This window comes from Condylura cristata, unplaced genomic scaffold, assembly GCF_000260355.1.
Source record: "Condylura cristata isolate star-nosed mole 26May11 unplaced genomic scaffold, ConCri1.0 scaffold00034, whole genome shotgun sequence".
Lineage (NCBI taxonomy): Eukaryota > Metazoa > Chordata > Mammalia > Eulipotyphla > Talpidae > Condylura > Condylura cristata.
Genome location: NW_004567135.1, coordinates 6,367,613 through 6,387,393, shown reverse-complemented (window position 1 = coordinate 6,387,393; position 19,781 = coordinate 6,367,613). Strand labels below are relative to the sequence as shown.

The 19,781-nt window shown below is 48.0% G+C and overlaps 1 protein-coding gene across 1 annotated transcript in view; it reads left to right on the top strand.

Moving 5' to 3' along the window:
- The first annotated feature begins 14,191 nt into the window (after positions 1-14,191).
- Positions 14,192-19,781, top strand: part of SLC4A8 (solute carrier family 4, sodium bicarbonate cotransporter, member 8) — a 61,777-nt gene continuing 56,187 nt past the window's right edge. The window contains exon 1 of the mRNA XM_012732482.1: positions 14,192-14,412. Within this exon, the coding sequence (XP_012587936.1) occupies positions 14,368-14,412 (45 nt within the window). The 5' untranslated portion in view covers positions 14,192-14,367. The remainder of the gene's footprint in view (positions 14,413-19,781) is intronic.

The following is a 19,781-nucleotide window of genomic DNA, read 5'->3' as shown; positions in this document are numbered from 1 at the left end:
CCTGGAAGCTTGGCTGGCTTGTTGGAGTTTGTGCTGGAGCTCACAGCGCGTGGAGGTGGGCTGACCTGTGATGTGTAGGCTGGGTTTGAGGGTGGGCGGGAATGGCCATTTGGCTGCTCAAAGTTCTTTTGAGGTTGGCACTCAGGGCAGCTGAAAGCTGTGCAAAGGCCAGACCTGAGACATGAGGCAAGGGTGTGCCCAGCCAGTGCAGGGAGCAGCTGCGCTGTCTTCACACCTCAGCCAGTAAGCGCCCAGAAACAGCAAACACTGGGTATGGCAACAATTCCTTCGGTTCCTCTAAGAACTGTGACCCAGGTCTAAAGTCCAAACCGTGACCCTTCCTGTCTCAGCCCTAGGGCTTATCGCTACTTGTGCCGGGCAGGTAGTTGTTAGCATAAGGAGGCTGGCAAATTATCAAGGCTTGGATTGTTCGAGGGCCACTTCCTCCAGGCAGGTGTTAGTTAGGACGAGGCTTGGTGAAACGCCCCATGTGGTGCTGGCTGCTGGGCTGGGCCCGGACATTTCTGTCCCAGGACCTGCCACGGTGCTCTGTGAGGCCAGACCTGTGGACAACTAAGGGTTTTATACTTAGCCTCTGTTGCTGCTTGCTTTAGAAGTAGACTAAAGCTACTAAAGCTATTTTTTTTTTTTTTTTAAGATTCATTCATTTGTGCATACAGAACTGGGGAACAGGCCAGAGGTGCAGGGGGTGAGAGGATTCACCAGAGACAGAGTGGGGAGCAGAACAGGCCCACTGATGAAGCACACTGCTGAGGGGAGCAGCGGGCTGGTCAGGAGAGGTCTGCCGCGCCATGTGGGTCACCTCCCTGGTTGGGGATCGAACTTAAACTGCAGCGGCTGGCCAGTTTCCCAGTGCTTCGCTCCAACCTGCTGTGCCACCAGGGAGGGCCCTAAATAAATAAATCTTAAAAAAAAAAAAAAAAGAAGTAGATGCAGATCTGTCATCGGGACCTGCGTGGAAGAGATGACAACTGCATAGGGACTCAGGGCTGCCTCCCTGCTCCCGAATTCAGGAGACGCTGGGGACCTTGACTGTGACTAGGACAGAGACTGCACAGGGCAGCAGAGTCTGCTTTGTTGGGTTCACACCAGGAAACTACCTACCTTCCTTGGGTTCTTGGCCCGTGAAGCGCAGGCTGGGGCCACCTCATTCCCCAGCACAGGCTGGAGCTGGGAGCCTTGGGCCACAGTCGTGGGTTAGCTTCTGGATGTTACCAGGTCAGGCCTGCTCTGAGCTGGCTCTTAGGACTCGCCTAGCAGACAGCCACCACTCTCACCCCTCCTCCGAGCCCTGTGATTGTAACACGGTAATCCCAGGGAAAGGGAAGATTCCAGGCTTCCTGTGCCAGCCTCAGGAAGGGGTGAGCTGGGCGGGGAGGAGAAGCTCAAGGGGATGGGGGAGGGGAGGAGACTGAGAAGGCCTGGAGGAGGCCCGCGGGGCAGGGAGAGATGTGAAGCAGCTCTGCATGCTTGGACTTGTGCAGTCCTGGACGTGGACCAAGGATTCGGGGTACATGGACGAGACACCTGAAGCAGAGGTGGGTGAGAGACCGTGGGAGGCTGCAGTGGTGACGTAAATGCCACCTATGTTGACTTGCTCCTTTTCCGTCCAGACTGGGCTGGCCCTTTCTGCCCCTCTCCTATGGGTGCCCCTCACGTAGATGCGTGGCAGGTTTTCAGGCCTCGGTGAGCCTGCTCTGGGCCTGCTTGACTGTGCATTTACCCACGACAGGATGGCTAAGTTGGGGAGTTTAGTCAGGTACGATTTTCTCTTCTCTTTATTTGCACATGAATTGTAATACAGTTCTTTCCTATTAGAGGCTTAACGTAAGAGTATGCTTTGTTTTCATGTGGCAGAACCCAGTTAGACCATGCAGGCTTGGGGGACCCCGGGCCCCCCTCTTTCTGCCCTTCACATGATCACGGATGGGATTTTTTTTTTTTGCTTGGAAATATCTCCTTTATTTTTTATTTATTTTTTTTCAACGTTTATTTTTTTTTATTACAAAGTTTATTTTTACATCATTTTGCACATTTTTTTTTTCCATCTCGATTGTAATCCCCGCGGGTTTCCCATCACCAAATCACCCCTGTGCCACCACCATAGATAGTCCCATGCATTTCCCTCCCTTCCCCCCCTCAAACCCCCCCCCCCGTTTTTGATCCCATTCCCCACTCCATCCCCACAGAATATTCGTCTCTGGTATATGGTTGTTCATTATTTTTGTTATTTTCCGCCTGGTCCATTATACTCCTGCTTTGAGTGAAACCATCCGGTATTTTTCTTTCTCTTTCTGGCTTATCTCACTAAGCATGATCTTTTCCAGCTCCAACGGATGGGATCATTTACTGGTAGGCAGTGTGGGTTAGACTGTGGCCATCTTGCTCAGTCTGGGCATGAAGTCAGCAAAGAGAACAGAGAATAAAGGTAAAGCGTGAGAGAAACACAGTGACAAATTTTGGACTCCTGGGTCCTGCTGCCCTCAAGGCATTTCTTCCTAGACTTCCTTTTCCCACTCTTTCCCTTTATTCTTCTTTCCTTCCCTCCCTCTTCCATTTTTTTATTTTGTTTTGGTTGAAATTTGAGTGTACTTTTTCCCCCTTGCATCTCAGAGAACCTGACGCATAAATAATATGATGTACTGACTAGACTGTGGACAAGCGGTAACATGTTCTGGAAACGACCCCTCCCTACGCGAGAAGACAGAGCAAAGCCATCTGCATAGACTTGAAGTCTGTGAAACAGTTGTGCAGAATCTGGTGCCCGCGGGAAATAGTCATCTTTTTTTTTTTTTTAAAAGATGTATTTATGTATGCATACAAGAACTGGGGTACAGGCCAGAGGAGCTGCGGGGGGGGGGGAGTGAGAGAATCCACCAGACACAGTAGGGTGCAGAACAGGCAGATCAAGTGAATTACACTGCTGAGGGGAGCAGGGGCGGGTCAGGAGAGGTCTGCTGTGCCCTGTGGGTCACCGCCTGTGCTGGGAATTGAACTTGTGTTGCAGTGGCTGCAGACAGCTTCGTAGCATTGTGCTTTAACCCGTTGTGCCACCAGGGAGGGCCCAGGAAATGCAGTCTTTTTAAGTCCCAGTAATGATCAAGGAGCCAGGTAAAGGAGATTTAATAGTGGGTACCAGCCTTTGCGTTTCCACAGTGCGTTCTTTAGAAAGGGAGCGACTGAATCCCAGCATTACCTTCTGTGTACAGGTAGCAGAGAGCAACAACACACCTTCAGGTTGCAAGAACTTAGCTCCCTGTCCAGAATCATTAAATTTTTAGTGTCAGTGACTCACTGTTTCTACCTGTATAAACTAAAGTCAAACTTGGGATGTTGGAACAGTTCTTACAGAGTCAAACCTGTCAGATTGCTTTCCAGGTTTGTATACTCATTTGAAATTCTTTGTCTACCTATCACTGAGATTTTTATCCCAGTTAAGACAACTTGTTGTTAAAGGGCAGTTAGTAAAAAGGATGTCTGTGTTTACCTAAGCCCGGGCCTAACAGGGAGGAAGTGAAGAGAAACCCCAAGAAGAACTTAGGAAATGATGCTTCCAACTTTCTAGGATGCAGAGAAAGGGAGTTGAGCGGAGACTCACAGAGGGGAGGTGGGAGCATATTGGCTTGGGGGGACGGACCACCTTTTTTTTTTTAAATATTTTTTTAGTTATTTATGCCTACTGGGGTTCAGGCCAGAGGTGCAGAGGTGGTGAGCGGATTCACCAGAGACAGAGTGGGGAGCATAACAGGCAGACTGACAAAGTACTCTGCTGAGGGGAGCAGCGGGGGGTCAGGAGAGGTCTCACCTCCGGGGCGGGGATCGAACTCTCACTGAAGCTGCCGTGACCAGCTTTGCAGTGCTACATGCCAACCCACTGTGCCACCAGGGGGGGCCTGGGCCACCCTTTCTTTTAGGTTTTATCCTGTAAAATGCCCTCGAATCAGACAATTTCCCAGGTAGGATGTGGAGTTACAGGGGAGACCAGGGGAAGTTGAACACTTGTCCTCGTAAGAGGAGATGAACCCCAAGACTGGGACGCAAGAGGCTGACCCAGTGCCTGGCCTGCTGCCAAGCCCCCCAGGGACGCTGCCCCTTGCCCTTGCTCCTGCTGTGCGGGCTGGGAAGAGCCTCACTTTCCCACCTCATGACAATCCGAGGCTGTGGCCAACCATGTGTTTTATGTTTCGGGAGGTTGCACCCACACTTCTGTTTGCATCCCCCCATTACATATTAAGAAGTGTTGCCATAATCTGCGTCTGTACATGTACTTTTCTTAAGGGAACTGCTAGTAGTAGAACTGGCTGGGTCAAAGATTTTTGGATTCTGACTCCAGGAGGAAGTTGTTTTCATTGCTAGAAAAGAGACATAAATGGGTTCCACCCCTGTCAGCAAAGAGGGCTGATGGCCAAGCAGTTAATGGAAGAGGTGACCTGGGTTGCAGAAACACAGAGCCACGTTACAATATCTACTATAAATTAAATTAAGACCATAAATGTGGCCTGGGTGCAATGGATCACACGACATTAAACAAATTGAACTGCTGGGTCCCTGATACAGGCGCAGCCAGAAAACACCAGAAGTCTTTAATGGGGTGACTGGGTGCAGAAGTAGGGCAGTGGCCGCAGCTGTAGATGCATTTACTGAGGATAACTTCTGTGTAAGTGGAGATAGGACCAGAGGAAGGCCAAGAACCAGCCTTTCTTCCCCGGGGAGCCCTTCATCTAACAAGAGAGATGACCGGTACAAATAACCAGGACAGACATCTGTCCTGTATTGCAAGGACATTCTAGTCGTGGTTGGAAAAGCTGATGCATTGGAAGGCACCATGGAACCATAACGCATCATTGGCTTAGGGTACAGTGCTGGGGACAGGGAGTTGGGTGGACGACACTGTCCCTGTGTGTAAGGAGCTCCCCACCAGACAGTCCCTCTAGGGAGTGAGTGAGAACTAAGCAGATGAACACATGCAGGAGGGCCAGGGATGGCAGCAGGTAGGGAGTGATTAATGCAGGCCAACAGATGCCGTGATGCATTTTGTGAAGAGTGAGTAGAGGTTGCCAGGCAGTTGAGGGGGAGAGATGCAGGACGAGTGAGGCGCGTGCGTGGACCTGGGTAGCCACCACGATTTGGAATACAAATAACATGCTCCAGCTTCCCCAGAGATAGTGTGCTGGGCCACACATGCATTGTCTCAGGCCACAAGTCCAGTCAGGGGCCTTCTGAGGCTCCGCTCCTCCCGGGTCCCTGGGTCAGTGGTGGTGAGTGATGACAACGGAGCCAACTTGGTCCTGGCTCAGTGGGCTCCTTGAGTAGGGAGCACAGGTACTGAGAGCCAGAACCTAAGCCCCCAGTCCTCAGGGGGCGACGTCCTCAAGGGGAGTAGAGCTGTGTCTTGCCCTGAGGCTCTCTCAAGCATGGGCTCTGTGCTCTGGAAAGCACAGAAGTTAAACTGGTCAGAATTTCCTGTTCAAAACGCCAAGTTTTCCACCAGGTCACCTCTGCCAGGTGCTCAGCTGCCTGCCATGGGGGTGTGCACACATGACATCTGCATTAGTTTCTAGGGCTGGAGACAAAGTTCCACAGACTGGGTGGCTTAAAATTGAAATTCACTGTCATAGTTCTAGAGAACTACAGCTATGCTCCCTCCAAAACCTTTAGGGGAAGCCCTCCTTCTCTGGCTCCTGGCTTGCTCACCAACTCCACTGTTCCTTAAAGTGTAAGCACGTCACTCCATCCTCCATCTTCACGGGATGCCCTCTCTGTGTCTGTCTTCACACGGGGGTCCTGTGGTGGATCTGGCAGCCATATTGGATTATTTGTTTGCTCCATTCTTTCTCTCGTTGCTTATTACTGCAACAGGAGTTGTTTCTCTTACTCTCTTTGTTTGCTTTATATTATAGGAAAGCTGTTGATTTTTATAAAATAATCTTGCACCCAACCATTTTTCTGAATTATCTTATTGTTGGTAATAGTTTTCACTGGATTTCCAGGTTAACAAAGATATAATTTAGTCTCCTCTTTACTGATTTTTAAATATATTTTGTTTATAATTCTGTTCCCATGCTCCATTGGCTAATTCCTTCTCTAACCATTAGTGATGGTGATAATTTTCAGGGGAAAATCCCACTGATCTTTCCATATGGTTGGAAAAACCATAAAACCCATGGGTTCCAACCCATAGGTTGGAAGCTACTTATCTGGTAAGGAGTTAATATACAAAATACACAGGGAATTCATACAACTCAATGGTAATAATAATGATCATCTACTTTAAAAATAGACAAAGGGGGCCCTCCCTGGTGAAGCTAAAGTCACTTCAGCATGAGTTCAATCCCTGCCCTGAAGGTGACCCACATGGTGCGGCAGATGTCTCCTGACCTGCCCACTGCTCCCCTCAGCAGTGTACATTGTCCATCTGCCTGTCCTGCTCCCCACTCTGTTTCTGGTGAATCCTCTCACCACACCTGTGCCTCTTGCCTATACCCCGGTTCTGTATGAATAAATAAATCTTTAAAAAAAAGAAAAAAGGCAAAGCACATGGATAGGCAATTTATGGCTTCCAAGCCTTAAATCAATTGTGATTTAGCTTTTGAGAATGGTGTGAGGTAGGGTCCCTTTTCAGTTCCTTTCAGTTTTGCAACCACATTTATTGAAAAGACTATTTTTCCCCACTGGGCATGGTTGGCTCCCTTCTTTGCCTTATTTCTGTGCTCTTTCCCATGGTTCCCCTTAACTAGTTTGACTTTACTGGGAGCGCTTCTTGTGGCTTCCATGCTGGCTCATGAGTCCTACAAGAGTTGTCCATCACTGCATATGGGTTGAATTTATCCATCTTTGTATATCAGGGCGTTTCTTTGAAGTGTTCTTGTCTCTCCTCCCTCCCCACCTCCTTCCACTCATGGTTTCAGTTTTCTATCTCTCCTAAAATCCTTCTATAGAACATCTGCCATTTAATTGCATTTTCCTGTTACACAGAGCTGAGCAAATTTGCTTTGCATCAAAGAACATTACTTATTCTCCTTTTTATTTTTTGCATTTATGCTTTCACCCCTTGCCCCTTGCCTACACTATGATTTGGTTAGCTGATCGCTTATCTTGTTTTGCCCCAAAGAATTTGTTCTTGACTATGTTTTACTCAGCTTTCCTGAGCCATAGTTGACATTAACTGTGCATGTTTCATGTGCACAACCCGATGGTTTGATACACATATATACTGCCAAATGATTACCACGATAAGGTTAGGTAACACGTTCATCATCTTGTATTTGTGTGCACGTGGCGAGAACATGTACGATTACTTTCTTAGCAAGCATTTGAAGGGCTGTCAGGAGAAAGAGTGAGTGGCTTTTCTCTTTGGAGTTACAGAGGCAGCCATCTGGATTACGGAGTAGACGTTTCTAAGAGAAACATGAACTGAAGTGGGCTATGATCTCATTCAGTGACGGACTCCCTGTCACTAGAAACAGTCAGGTGAACTTGGATGGGAACTTCTCTGGGATGCTGCGGAAGGCAATCATGTTGGGGAGAGAACTGACTTAGGACTTCTAAGTTCCCTCCAATAAATTTTAGGAAACAGGAACAAGTTCTAGAGAGACTCAGACTGGTTATACAGTAAGTTCTTCATTCATTGTGCCTACCCTAAGCAAAGAAGATTGTTTTTACATCTGTTTTAAGGCTGAATTTTTATTTTCTGTGCTAGTCAGTGGCTGACCATCTTCTAGCCCTTGCTGTTCTTGGTAAATCCAGAAAAGACTCTTAATAAGAAAGGGCCAGAGAAAGATAAATCGATGAAATAAATTCAAATTCTATGTCTACTTCCTTTTTCCACAGCACAAATGTCTGACTGGATCTTTAATTTTTTTTAATATTTATTAACTACAAAAATAAAGATAAAAGGGGTGTTTCATTGGGATTAGGAGTAACTTGTGTTGAATTTATATCAGATAACATAATGTTAAAATATTTATTTTATTTATGTATGTATACAAGAACTGGGTGTAGGCCAGAGGTGCAGAGTCAGAGTGAGGAGCAGAACAGGCAGATCTACTGAAATGCACTGCTGAGCGGAGCAGCAGGGAGACAGGAGAGGTCTGCTGCACCATGTGGGTCACTCCATGGCTGGGGATCCAACTCCTGATGCAGTAGCTGCCATAGCTTTCTAGTGCTGAGACTTAACCCCTTGTGCCACCAGGGAGCCCTGATATGTTTTTGGAGATAAGTAGTAACGGTAGTTATTTTCAGAACTTTGTGGAGTCTGTTCAATAAACTAATGAATGGGTATCACTGCCAAGCTTTCCAAAGTGGAAATTATAAGAGATTGCCATCTGATTGGCAAGGGTAACAGAAGAGAAAGAAACCGGGCTTGGCTGTGGGCAGTTGCCAGTTCTAAAGGAGAGTCACATTTGCACTGTCCCGTTGAAGAAGCAGTAAGTGGCTGAGTGGAACTGTATTTCTTGGAAGCCACACAACGAAGTACAAAGCATGAGTAGTTTTGACCCAAGTCTGTTCACTGACTCGGGCAAGTTGCTATTCCCAGTCACATTTCATCTTCTTATTCTATGAACTATTCTGTGTGTGTTTACAGACCCACTGAAGGGAAATTAGATGTCTAAGAAGTCAAGTATCTATAATTATGTAAATGGGATGCTGAATTTGCTGCCACCTTCAGGAAACCTAGAGTCTTTTGGCTAAAAGTGAGGTAAACTTCTTTAAAAGCACTAGAGGTCTTATCCCCAAGTAGATAAGATGTGGAGTGAAACCACTGTTAACAGGCCTGATGACTAAGCAGGGCTAGATTCACTTAGAAATAGATTAAGATAGACGTATTTAATTAATGATCTGATATCAAGGACTTGGAAAACGGTCCTCGGTCAACACCTGTTTCTTACAACTTTCTGAATGGCTTTCTGTAGGTCCTACAGCTTCTTTCCCCAAAGCTGGATTTTCTATTTTGTGATGGTCCCTTCATAGTTTCTTTCCCCAACGTCTGCTCTGCCCGAATAGCTTAATTGTGATTGCACAGAAGGTAGAAAGTATGTTTTTGTCCTTGTGTGCTGCTTCTCCTAGTGCCAAAATGTACATCATTGTAATATCTGGCGTTTCTTTCTTTCTTTCTTTTTAAGAGAGAGAAGATTTTTTTTTTAAGATTTGCTTATTTATGCAAATGGGGCACAGGCCAGAGGTGCAGGGGCAGCGAGAAGATTCACCAGAGACAGAGTGGGGAGCAGAACAGGCTGACTGACAAGTACACTGGTGAGGGGAGCAGTGGGCGGCCAGGAGAGGTCTGCTGCGCCATGTGGGTCACCTCCAGGGCCTGGACTGAACTTGCACTGAAGACGCCATGCCTTGGCTTAGCTTCACAGTGCAGCGCTCCAACCTGCCGCACCAGCAAGGAGGTCCAGTATATGCCATTTCCATGATGATGTTGATGATGAATGGAGAGGGGTGACTCCCCCCACCCCACCCCACCAGGTTTTGAAGCACTTCATTGATTTTCCCTGTGACTTGTGGTGTGGCATTCCTGGCTGGCAGTGTGCTGTGAACAAAGAAAACCATACTGGTGGTCTCTTTACAGGTGTGTGACTTGACAAGGGCTGGAAGCAAATAGTGCACCCGCCTAACCCTTTTAGCTAGACAAAGAATGATGTCCCCCTAAGTCCCCTCTTGCCCTCCCTTCCTCAGAAACTGCTCCAGGATGACAGCGCAAACATATCCTAATTAAATCTTGCCCTGGATTCAGACATCTTTTCCTCCACCCTTTTCTTGGGTTTGTAAGTGTAATGAAGAGGAAGAGCAAGAAACAAAATCAGTCAAGTATAAGATGCAGTTGGGAGTTAGGAGTTATTTAATGGCAAAATTAGAATTTCCACTCTGACCATTTAAACAGGGTGAGAGCTATGGTAAATCGAAGGAGGAATTAAGATACTTTTGGTGAAAAACTTGGTTGTAATTATAGGAGAACATTTCCTTGGACTTTCTGAGTTTCTTGAGTTTTCATCTTTTTGTCTCTAATAAGAGTGTTTCAATGTTTTCCAGTCAATTTTGAAAGTAATATACATAGGGTACCTAGTGCTACCGTGGGAAGACTGTGAACACATCCTTACAGTTAATATGCAAAATTTGGGGCTTTGTGGGTTTCTCTGAAAAGAGAGTTCCATTAGTCAATAGGGTACCATCAACTACCCTGCCCCCAAGGAGTTCAATACCTACCCTCTCCTCCAAAGGTTAAGAACCACTGGTATTAGAGAAGAATCTAGACAGAAATAAAATTTGGTAGGAAGGACATACTTGGAAGCCGAGAGGCACTTTCAAATAGATGGTACAAAGGTTAAAGTCCTATGAACTAGCAACAACAGCTTCAGCACAAGTTCGATCCCAAGCCAGGGAGTGACCCACGTGGTGCAGCAGACTTCTCCTGCCTTGCCTGCTGCTCCCCTCAGCAGTGTGCTTCATTAGCTGGTCTGTTCTGCTCCCCGCTCTGTCTCTGGTGGATCCTCCTACTGCTCCTGAACCTCTAGCCTGTACCCCAGTTCTGTATGCATAAATAAATACATCTTTAAAAAATTTGGAAGCTGAGAAGGTGGACCCCATAAAGGAGAAGAATGGGGGCCCAGGCTCCTCCATGGAAGGTTGGAGTGAGTTAGCATGCTCTGGAATCACACACAGCAGAGCTTAGATCATTTATTAGCTGTGCTGGTTGTATCCCATGGTCTGTTAGATCTTTAACCCTCAGTCTTCAGTTTTACCATCTACCAAGTGAGAGGACAGGACATACTTCAAAGAGTTGTTGCAAAGATTGAGATCATACATGTGTACGTGCCTCCTGCTCTAAGTGCGTGTATGCAGGCGTGTGTAGTCTCTTCCTCTACATGCACTTTGCATTTTCCCGTCCATCATACACCTCCTTCTAGGCCCATTCTCCTGTTCAGGCCTCAGTAGTCCCAATTATTGTGTTCTTTGGAAAAATGATCAGAGTAGGCATCTACTTGCCTAAATGCTCTCCTCCGTTTCTCTAGCGTTTGCTAGCTGGCCTGGCTGAGGGCAGCATACTTGCACTTTCCAAGCTGTGTAGGAAGCAGCGAAAATGAGGAGCCTGGAGCCCAGGGAGTGGCCAGCCTCCTTTGGGAAGGAAAGACAGAGTGGGCCCTGGGAGGGGAGAGCTGTCCTTTGCGAGCACCAGAGAGCAGCGCCTCAGGCTGCTGCCGTGGCCTACTTCCTTTTGTAATTTGCACAACAGACCAGAAGATGGGGCTCTTGACCCTGGAGTCAAGGGCCAGAGGCTCAGACTCTTCCTCTGCCAACTGAGGAAAAGCAGATTCACCAGCACTCCTAGGAACCGGCAGGTCCTCATTCCTGCCCCCACCCTGGGCTCTCTCAGCCTCTGCAATACTTTCTTTTAGGGGAGCAGGAGTGCTGGGCACATCTTCCCTCCCATTACCACTCTGGGCCCCTCCTGAATTACCTGGTTGCCAGAGTCAGGCTAATTGACTACCCCCCCCCCCCATCCGACCTCCCTCTGAACCGGTCTGCCCCAACGGCAGATTTTGGCAGGGGGTGGCTTATACTTGTGCTGGCCAACAACTCCAGGATTAGTTACATTCATCCTGACTCCTGTCAGGCAAGGCCCCCTTACCTCCTGGAGGTCCCCACCGAAAGGAGCTATGCCTGACCCCCAGACAGCAATTCTACCACAGAATCTTGTTGCTTACTTCCCAGCAACTATGCTATCCTGGACTTACCTGGTTTATTTGTGACCATTCCTCACATGTAAGACTCAGTTTGTCTTACTGCTATTTCTCCAACATGCAATTCAGAACTGAACACAAAGGTTTTCAGTAAACATGTTTTGCGTTAATAAGTGATCATATCTCAGTTTAATGACTGCTTGACTCGGAGACAACTGATAAACTTCTTTGATATCAGTTTTCTCACCAATGACATGAAGAAATAATGGAAATAGTCTAAATGTTAAATGATACACTATATCGGCACCAACAAGCCTGGGTTCCAGGACACTGAAGTACCGGAAACCTTCACCAATGCCCCACTGTCTAGCAGATGATAGGAAAAGATGATCTTCCTATGTTGAGTAAATAGTTCAGACTATAACCAGTGCTCCAGTGCTTCAAAATTTGGCCATAACTTTAGTTTGCCACAGTTTTTACTGTTTATTGTTCTCTATGAATTGCTTTGGTCCAAATCAAAGCTACCTTTTGAATGAACCACATACATCCATACTTTTACGTTTTTGCCCAAGAGTTGAGAAGCTTGCTTTTCTTATCTGGGCTCAACTATTTTTAGATTTTGCTCAAATCTAAGTCTTCTATGTCATGTTCTTAAAGAACTCAGACACAAAGGCCATTTCCTCTTCTGAATTTTTATAATCTTTTACTTATATGACTCTAATTGTTTGTCATAAGAAGCATTTAAACATAAAATCCATTTCCCTGCTAGATTGTAAGATCCTGGAAGATAAATCTTATGATTTAGATTTCTCTGCATCTTTAGAGATATTGGGGCCTGAAAATAGTGTTTTTGAAAGATGGAATTAAAAAAATACATATATTTGCTAGCTGCTTTCTATGGATCCAGCATTTGTTGAGGTTTTGTGAAATATACGAAAGGGCATAAGAAACATAATTATTGCCTTCAAAAATGTACATTGCAGTAAGCCAAAATCAGCATCTAATTAAAGTACTTAGGTCAATAACAACACATGGTAACTACTATATGAAACAAATACTATGAGGATTCAGAGGAAGGAGAAATAGCATCTCTTAGGGGTGTTGGGGAAAATAAAGATAGTCTATTGAAAGAGGTGGCTTTTGCTATTGACTTTGGAGGATGGTTAAGATTTTGATGGGCTAAAATGAGGGTGAACTCAAGATTCAAAGGATGGAATTAGTGAGGATACCAATAGACACTGTGTTGGTGAACATGAAAATTCAGAAACAAGAGCAGGAGGTTACACAAGAGATTGGAAATATGTATCTATTTCAGGGATATGGAAGCACAACCTTGTTTCAAATTTCAGGGCCAATGCTGAGGGTGGTAAGCAGGGCCTGAGACCTAGACATGTCCGGGACCAAGGTCTTTGGAGGCAGAATTATTTGCAATAGTTCGTTCCCCCTCAGTAATGTGGATTCACCTGCAGTCTGAGGTGACATAAACAAAAGGCACCTTTCTTCCTCTGGGGGGCAGAGGGACTGGCTGAAAAACATCCACCTTCCTTTTCTTTTCTATATATTTTTTAAAGATTTATTTATTTGTGCATACACAACTGGGGTACAGACCAGAGGCTCAGGGGTGGCGAGAGGCTTCACCAGAGACAGAGTGGGGAGCAGAACAGGCAGATCGAGGAAGTACACTGCTGAGGGGAGCAGCGGCAAGAGAGCAGAGGTCCGCTGCGCCACGTGTGTCACTTGGGGGCAGGATCGAATCTGTACCTGAGCGGCAGCAGCCAGCTTGCAGGGCTGCGTCTTCACCCACTGAGCTGCCAGGGTGGGCCTTCCTTTTCTTTTAAACCCAAATTAAACTGGATGCATTAATCAAGGTTTTCCAAACTTGTCTTAGATCAGTCACTCTTCTGTTGTTAAATAACAACCTTAGATCATTTCTTGGCGAAGTTGGAAGCGTTTTTGTGGAATTACTCCAGCAACCATCCTTGGCTCAACCCTACACCTTTCACAGCCAGACCGAAAGCCACGGAAAAGACCTAAATCCTAGTGGTTGTGCGGGGGAGGTAGGGGTGGGGGGCTAGACAGTTTGCTGCCTGCCTGCGTCTCTCTGCTGCTCTTCAATCCGGTCACTAGCTCAGGGATTAACAAGTGATTTTAGAAGGTCCTTTCTTCTCACCCCCAATGACTTCCTTCTCCAATTCCAGCAGACACTTCCCATGAGTTAACATTTTTACTTAAGAAATAAAATCGGAATAGCTAAAACCGCAGGTTCCCAGTTTTCAAGGGTCAGCCGTCGCCAATAGAAGCAAGATTTTCAGTTTCTAGCAAGCGGTTGGAAGGACCTTCGAGTCCAGAGGCCCGGGAGGGAGGGAGGCGGTTTCCACGGCAACCAAGCGCTCGCTGGCCCCCCCCCCTTCCCGGTAGCCCAGGGTACCGCCGGACAGCGTCCTCCCGTGCTCCGCGCGCTGATTGGCTGCCCAGGCCGCGCGCTGATTGGCTGCGGCGACGCCTCGCGGGCCGGTGGCTATGGAGGCGGCGGCGCCCGATGGTTGACCGTTGGCTCCGGGGTTGGGGTCGCGGCTCGGGCTGTTCGGGCGGACCCGACCGGAGCGCGCGGGCGGCAGACGCTCGGCCCAGAGCTCGCGGGGAGGCCTAGCGCGGCTGTGCCATGCGGGCGGGGAGCAGCGAGCCCGACGGCGTCCTCAGCTACCAGGTAGGGCCCCGCCTCCCGCCCCACCCGGGCTCAGCCTCCTCACCCGCTGCCCACCGCCTTCCCCGGCCCCCGAGCCGGGCGCCGCGCGCCGCCCCGGGGCCCCGGCAGCCAGCCCCGGACGCCAGGGGGCGCTTCGGGCGCTCGGGGATGCGCCGGGGCCGGGAGGGGTTGACCTTGGGCCGAGCCCGGAGCCGGCCGGTCGCTGCCGCATCCCCTGCGTAGCTGGGGCGCTCTGGCGGCCGCGGGCGGTGACCTCCGGTCTCTGGGCCCTCCCTGTGGGGGAGGCCGGTCCCCGGCCTCGCTGTGTCTTGCTGGGTGTGGGAGGGAGGTGGCCAGGGGCCCTGCCCTGGCGAGGCAGCTTTCCTCTTTGTGCTTGTATTTCTGGGGGTTTCTGGTGCTTCAGTGGCTCAGAGCAAGAGCTGGAAGTCTGGAGGCTGGGACCAAACCCCGATAGTGTGGTCAGCTTTAGGGCCCTATCTGCATCATTGCACAGACGTCAGACAGTCCTGGGCAGGGAGGTGGAAATGGACTCAGGAAGGGTTTGAGGGGTCAGGAACAGGTGTTTATTTAGGGCAGGGAGGAAGTAGGTTGCAGGGACACTCAGTTTCCGGGGTGGCTAACATAAGGACAAGCACTGGACCAGATGTCAGAGTTCTTAAGTTCAAGTCTGCTTCATGACCTTGAGTATGTCACTTGTGTCTTTGAACCTCAGTTTCCCTGTCTAGTAAAATGGGAGCAATATCGTCTGTGCTGCTTCCCTCACAGGGTTGTTTTGAGAACTAAGCAAGGGGGTATTTGTGAAAGGACTTCTGAAGGAATGTTTGTTGTGCTGTGACCAGTGAGTGGTAGCTGGTTAAATTCTCATTCCCCCTTCCCCATGCAGTCAGGAGGCAGAGTTACTGCTCTGCATTCCAGATCTTCTCACAGGGAGGTTGCACGGTTTTGGGGACAGTCTATATTGATGTCAAGAGTGATTTCTGTAAGGAGGCAGAGAAAACATCCCTGAGTTTGGACCAAAATGGATATTGACACTGATTTGCTTCTCTTTTTCTGGATAACGTTTGCTACCAGGAGACCCGCAGTTCCTCCTCTGCTTGCTCCATTAAGAAGGAACCATAGCTAAAGTCTTAGAAAATCTTTGTATGGCTCTTCCTCAGGCCTATAAGTGTATTCTGTCTACGGGTGGGATTTAATGAAGAAAAGAAACAGGCAATGTTTTTGCCTTCCTGAAGCTTCCCATTTAGTGTTGTTTGTAAATTACTATTTTAAATCAGGTGATCACACAGATAAATTGTTATTGTCAGCTGTGGTATGTGCTTCAAAAGAAAACTAGGCAGTACTATGAGTATGCATACCATGGATTAACTGGTCAGAGACTTTGCTGAAGAAGAAACTTTGGGTAAAGATAAAGAGTGTCAACTGAGAAAGGCGGGGAGCAAAGGGCCTTCAAGTCAAAGAGAATAGCATATGCAAAAGCCCTGTGGTAGAAGAGAGGTACATCTGGTTGTAAGACCTGACAACAGGCCACGTGACCAGACCAGAGAAAGCAGTGAGAGGAATTGTCTGAGGCTTACTGAGGGGGCCATGCTAATTTTGGGTGCCTTTGAAGTCCATGCTGAGGAAGTTGGTGTTTACTGAGGAACAGAGGGAAGCCACTGAAGAGAGGAAAGCAGAAGGAAAAAGGAAAGGAGTGGAGGACAGGGAGAGAGCCAATGAGATCATGATCAGATTTTCCTGTTGAAAAGATTTCTTTGGCTGCAAAGGGAGAACAGGCTGGAACAAACGTGAGGAGACAGGCCATTAGCATGCAGTGTGTGTACAGATCGTGTCGTCAAGCTCGTCATAACCCCTCGGCTTCTGTTAGTGCTTTGCAAAACTGATAATTCCTGAATGCTTTTGGGGTAGGATGGGAAATAATTCTCCTTCACATCTAGTTCCTGAAACTTTCATGGGAGGTGATGTGAGGAGAGAAAAGGGGATAAGTTAGGAACAGAAGGACCTCATAAAGGTGAAGGAGGACTGGAAATGGGACAATCTGGGGGAGACACAGCACAGAATTGAAAATCACCAGCTAAGTCTGCTGTGTGCCAGCTAGGTGGGTGAGGGGTGATGGGCCTTGCAAAGTGAGGAGATTGTGTAACATCATGTGAACAGGTTCCAGGCATTGAGGCAAATATTGTAAGTCTACGCTCTTTTCTCTCGTTTGGATATGCACTAGCTTCCTAAAGGTTTCCTTGTTATTCTTTTTCTCCTCTACAGTCCACATTCCAAATAGCAGCTGAGGGGGCTTTTTAAAATGCATGTCAGGGGCCTTCCCTGGTGGCACAGCGGGTTAAAGCACAGCACTAAGAAGCTAAAGCCACTTCCGCATGAGTTCGATTCTCGCTGGCCCCGGAGGTGACCACATGACGTGGCAGACCTCTCCTGACCTGCCCGCTGCTCCCCTCAGCAGTGTACTTTGTAAATCTGCCTGTTCTGCTCCCCACTCTGACTCTGGTGAAGCCTCTCACCACCCCTGCACCTCTGGCTTGTACCCCAGTTCTGTATGCATAAATAAAGCAATCTTAAAAAAATGAATACACAAAATGATGTAAAAATAAGCTATTATTTATTTATTTATTTAAAAAGATTTATTTATGCATACAGAACTGGGGTACAGGCCAGAGATGTGGAGGGTGAGAGGATTCACCAGAGACAGAGTGGGGAGCAGAACAGGCTGACTGACGAAGTACACTGCTGAGGGGAGCAGCGGGCGGGTCAGGAGGGGTCTGCCGTGCCATATGGCTCTCCTCTGGGTCAGGCAGGGATTGAACTCATGCGGAAGTGGCTTAAGCTTTTTAGTGCTGTTTTAACCTGCTGCCCCACCAGGGAGGGCCCAATATTATTTATTTAAAAAAAAAAATGCATGTCAGATCATGCCTGTTGTATCTGGAAACTCCTCGGTGGTCTCCCAGTGCATTTTAGAATAAAATCCAAACTCTCGTCATGGCCCCCAGGTTCCATGTGACCAGGCCTCGCCCAGCCTCCTTACTGCTGCTCTCCACTCGTGCCACCACGCGGCACTGGATTTCATCCTTTCTTTAACATGGCACACCCCTTCATGCGTCACGACCCGTGTCCCCTCTGCCTAGGACATTCTTCTAACCCACATCTCCTCATAACTCATTCCAGATGCCACCTCCTCAGAGTGCCTTTCCATGACTTCCACACCCCGTAACTCACTCTCACGCAATCCTGGTTTACTTTTTTTCTTAATACCACATATGACTTAACTGAAGTGTTCTCTTTTTGATTTATTTTCTTTTCAAATAGAAGTGTCATGAGGCCGTAGAGCACAGTGCTTGGTATGCAGTCGGTGCTCAATGGCATGACTCAATGAGTGGTGCTCTGGTAGCCAAAGCCAGCGTGCGCTCTGAGGAGCTCGTGGTCTCGTCAGGTTAGCGCAGGCCACACAGACGCTCTCCCCCAGTGTTGCTGTGCCTGGCTTGGTGTTCCAGCTGGATGGTATCTCCCTCATGCTTCGGGACCCTCGACATGTGGCACACGTGGTACCTGAAAACATTTGTTTTACCTCCACAGACCAGCTTCCTATCGCTCAGGAAGAAGTCAGCACTTAGTGTTCTGTGGTCAGATCACCTCCCACCTGCTATTTCTTCTCCTACTCATATTTCTGGAATGTTCATCTCTGCTGCTAAACATGCTTTGTTGTTGTTTCTTAGGTAAATTAAATTTTGTTGCATGCTTGGTATGTGCCAGGCGCTTTTATGCATCATCTCCTTTATTTCTCTAAATAACGTTGAAAGTTCCTGCTCGTATGATTCCTGTTTTCCAAATAAGGAATCCCAGATATGGAGACGTTAAGAAATGTCTAAGAAGTCTGATCGCACTGCTTTACTGTAGTTCGTCTTAGACACTTAGATCAGCGCCTGACTTGGAGAGAGCGCTTGATGGTGTTGGATTTCAATGACCTCTCTGAATGGCTATTGAAATTTTAGTAGTTGAACTCGTAAAGGGGGTAGCACTGGAGGGAAAGATCACAAACGTTGGGGCGAGCCCCTAGTTTGCAGTGGAGCTGGAACATGCAGGAAGACACACTAGAGGAGAAGCGGAAACAGTGAGAACTTGAGCCAGGTGGTGCTGGGAGCTGCAGGGAGGTTGCAGGGAGGGTGGAAGTGGCAGGGAGGGGAAGTGAGTGAATTTGGGCAATTACCAGGATTTATGCAAACCAGCTGTGCTAAGGGGGGAGTTGGCAGGATCTTCAGCATGACAGACCCTGGGAAGTGGGTGATAATTGGGAGGAAAGTCACACTCCATGTCTTCTGGGGGACCTGAAGTACTTCAAGACTAGGGTTCCTAAAAGATACCAGGCTGCTAGTACCCAGGGACCGCGGCACGTGTTGGTGCTCAGCAAGTATTTTCTGCAAGGGTGTGGGAGGCTCTGCAGGTGACTGATCAGGGGCAGTGGTCTGTTTTATGTGGAGCAGTGAGCAACTGTTCGCTGAAGGTTTTTGCACAGCAGTATCGCCCACAGCTGGTTCCCCTCTCACTACGCTGCGGTGTGCAACCCATGCCCCTTCACTCTTCCCAGGGCACGCTCGCGAGGTGTCCTTCCCTGGCCACGCTCCCTGTGGCCTTCTCACTTCCTGGCTAGACCAGCTCTAGTGGGAGCTTCAGCAGGAGAGGCACGGGCTGAGCCTGGAGGCACTCCGGGGAAGGATTCAGGCTGCACGTTTAATTCCTTCAAAATGTGTAAATTGACACCTGTGTCATGTTATGCTGCAGTGTTACTTCAAAGGTTTTCTTTTCTCTAGCTGTCACAGCTCGTGGTTTTCCTGGGTAGGGCAGGCAGGGCCCGCAGTCAGTCCTGTCACTTTAGTAATCAGGGCACAGACTAGCAACTGTGTTTGCTCTAAAAGTGCTGCTAGGTAACTGCAGACTATCTGAGATAATGGAAAGGGTTGTTGTTCCTGCAAGGAAGTAACAAGTTTACCTTGGTCTTGGTGTTAGGAAGTCAGAATGTAGACATTCATTTCAGTTGTTGCCATAGCAAATTGCCACAAGTTTGGTGGCTTAAACCAACACAGATTGATCACCTTATAGTTCAGAAGTTTAACGCAGGTCTCACTGGTAAAATTGGAGTGTTGGTGGGACAGTGCTTCCTTCCTCCAGGCTCTAGGAGAGGCTCTATTTCCTTGACTTCTTCAGCTTCTACAGGTGGCCTGAATTCTTTGGCTCATGGCTCTCAAACTCCATCTTGAAAACCAGCAATGTGGCATCTTTTAGACCCCACTTTTGTCATCACATATTTCTCTGACTCTGTTTTCTGCCTCCCTATGCCACTTTTAGGGAGCCTGTGATTACATTTAGCC